General features: G+C 52.9%; 1 protein-coding gene across 1 annotated transcript; it reads left to right on the top strand.

Moving 5' to 3' along the window:
- Positions 1-1,010: 1,010 nt before the first annotated feature.
- On the top strand, positions 1,011-1,744 carry LOC102851321 (hemoglobin subunit alpha-like). Its single transcript, XM_006894864.1, has 3 exons — positions 1,011-1,105; positions 1,310-1,514; positions 1,616-1,744. The coding sequence occupies exons 1-3, from the start codon at positions 1,011-1,013 to the stop codon at positions 1,742-1,744; spliced, it is 429 nt and encodes a 142-aa protein (XP_006894926.1).
- Positions 1,745-2,259: the final 515 nt, after the last annotated feature.

Genomic DNA, 2,259 nt, shown 5'->3' with positions numbered 1-2,259 from the left:
CTCTCTCAGGGAGGAGTGATAGGGAATGGCAAAGGACACACTGACAAAGAAGATTAATCAGAACTGGCTTTGACAAGCACTGTGGCATTTGGACAAGAACAAACTGGGAGGAGGGTAGAGAGAATAGTGCAACAATGAATGAGTGGAAGCCCAAAATCTCTGTAAATGTTTATGAAAATTAATAAAATATAATTATAGGGAAAAAAAAAAGAGAAAAAAAGAAAAGTCCAGTTCTTGTTCAGGCCGTCCATTCAACAACTACAGTCAGTCTTGGTCCCGGTGGTGATTATGAACATTTGGCCAGTGGAACAGAAAAGCACACAAAGTGTCACATGGGCAACTTGGACTATGCAGTAGGAACCCCCGGGGAGTAACAAAAGATGAGATCCCCACCCCACGCCCATGAACTCAGGGTCTTTTGTATGTCTTTTCTCACAGCTGGCATTCAGAGGGTAACACAGGAAAGAAAAGAAAATGGAAACTGAGGCTGTGTGGGAATTCTCCTGTAGGCTTTGTTTTGGGGTGGTTTTTTTTTCCTTTTTCTTTCTTTGCTCTGGATTGGGCAAGACTTTTGTACATAAATCATTTATTCTGCTCAAGTTCACTTAAGTACAGCGTCTAGAAGCCTATGTCAAGTGTGGCTGGCTTCCTGTCTTTGGGTCCTCAGGTAAGGGTAGCTGGGGCAGAGACGTACGGGTGAGATTGAGTCCTCGCAGTGCTTTCAGAGGACTGGGCACACAGAGAGGAGCAGAGGATGAAAGAATGACCTGTTGGGACTCAGATGTGGTCCTAGGACCAGGTAGACCAGGGTCCGCCCTCCATCAGAGCGACGCAGACCCTGCGCGGGAGCGTCACCTGCTGGCCGCGCCGCAAAACCTGACACAGCGCCAGCCAACGAGCTCCGCCCTTAGGGGCGTGCCGCCTCCTCCCCGAGTCCCAGGCATAAAATCCCTGGGCGCTCCCTGTTCCGCACGCTTCTGATCTGCACACAGACTCAGAAACAGCTCACCATGGTCCTCTCTGCTGCTGACAAGGCCAACGTCAAGGCCGCCTGGGACAAGGCTGGAGGCAACATTGGTGCCTATGGCGGTGAAGCCCTGGACAGGTGAGGACTGTCCTCTCCCTCCCCCCACTCACTCATGCTCAACGCCATCCCAGAGCCCCTCATTGGTCCCTAAGGCCAGGGAGCCAGTCAGTACTGCTCCAGCCCAGCCTGCCAGCCCTCCTTCAGTCTGAGTGAGCTGTCCCCACCTCCCTGTCCCATCACCCCAGCCCCCTCACCCGCTCACCCACCCACTTCTTTCTGCAGGACCTTCCTCTCCTTCCCCACCACCAAGACCTACTTCCCTCACTTCGACCAGACCCCTGGTTCCAAGGATATCATGAACCATGGCAAGAAGGTGGCCGATGCTCTGACCCTCGCTGTGAACCACTTGGATGACTTGCCCCAAGCCCTGTCTGCCCTGAGTGACCTGCATGCTCACAAGCTGAGGGTGGACCCTGTCAACTTCAAGGTGAGGGCTGGTAGTCGAGGACGACAGGGCTGAGGTATCTGCAGAGGGGAGGATCCCTTAATAGGTCCCTGGACATCCCCTGACTCCTCCTCTCTCTGCAGCTTCTGAGCCACTGCCTGCTGGTGACTCTGGCTGCCCACCTTGGCAAAGAATTCACTCCTGCCATCCACGCATCTCTGGACAAGTTCTTGAGCACCGTGAGCACCACCCTGACCTCCAAATATCGTTAAGCAAGGTCCAGTAGAGGCTCTGTGGGCCTCCTCCCTTCCCTGCACGGGCCTCCAAGTCTATGAATAAAGTCTGAGTAGACGGCAGCCTGGAGTAGTCTCAGCTCTGTGTGTGTCTGAATGTGCCAGGGGTGGGATGGGTTTCTTTGCTTGTGATGTCCAGAGGAGGAGAGGGAGGTCCAAGGCATTACTGCTCTCCCTTGGACCCACAGTGGAGCTAGGTTAATCATACAATGTAGAAGGGAGGAAATGAGAAGCAGAGACTGCAAGCCAGCATCACCTTCCTGACAGCCCTCGCTTCATGCCTTTCCTTTCAAGCCTGGCATGTTTACTGTGGTCTGAAATTATTCATTTCTGCCCTTATACCAATCACATTGGTTGGGAGATATTCACATTCAGGGTGGGAGATAGCTTAGGTCTTGGAGGTGGCCAGGGCTCCCATGGTGGCCCATGGAGAGGACATGGCAGCCACCTCTTTTGGAATCACACTGAATATTGATGCTGATGAACCACTGCCA

Source organism: Elephantulus edwardii, unplaced genomic scaffold (assembly GCF_000299155.1).
Source record: "Elephantulus edwardii isolate Elephantulus edwardi_28Jun2011 unplaced genomic scaffold, EleEdw1.0 scaffold00151, whole genome shotgun sequence".
Lineage (NCBI taxonomy): Eukaryota > Metazoa > Chordata > Mammalia > Macroscelidea > Macroscelididae > Elephantulus > Elephantulus edwardii.
The sequence above is the reverse complement of the archived record's forward strand: the minus strand, read 5'-3'. Positions and strand labels throughout refer to the sequence as shown.

Coding starts and splice junctions, on each gene's coding strand:
- LOC102851321 (XM_006894864.1), top strand. CDS start 1,011: ATGGTCCTCTCTGCTGCTGACAAGGCCAACGTCAAGGCCGCCTGGGAC. Junction 1,106..1,309: donor GGCGGTGAAGCCCTGGACAG/GTGAGGACTGTC, acceptor TTCTTTCTGCAG/GACCTTCCTCTCCTTCCCCA. Junction 1,515..1,615: donor TGGACCCTGTCAACTTCAAG/GTGAGGGCTGGT, acceptor CTCTCTCTGCAG/CTTCTGAGCCACTGCCTGCT.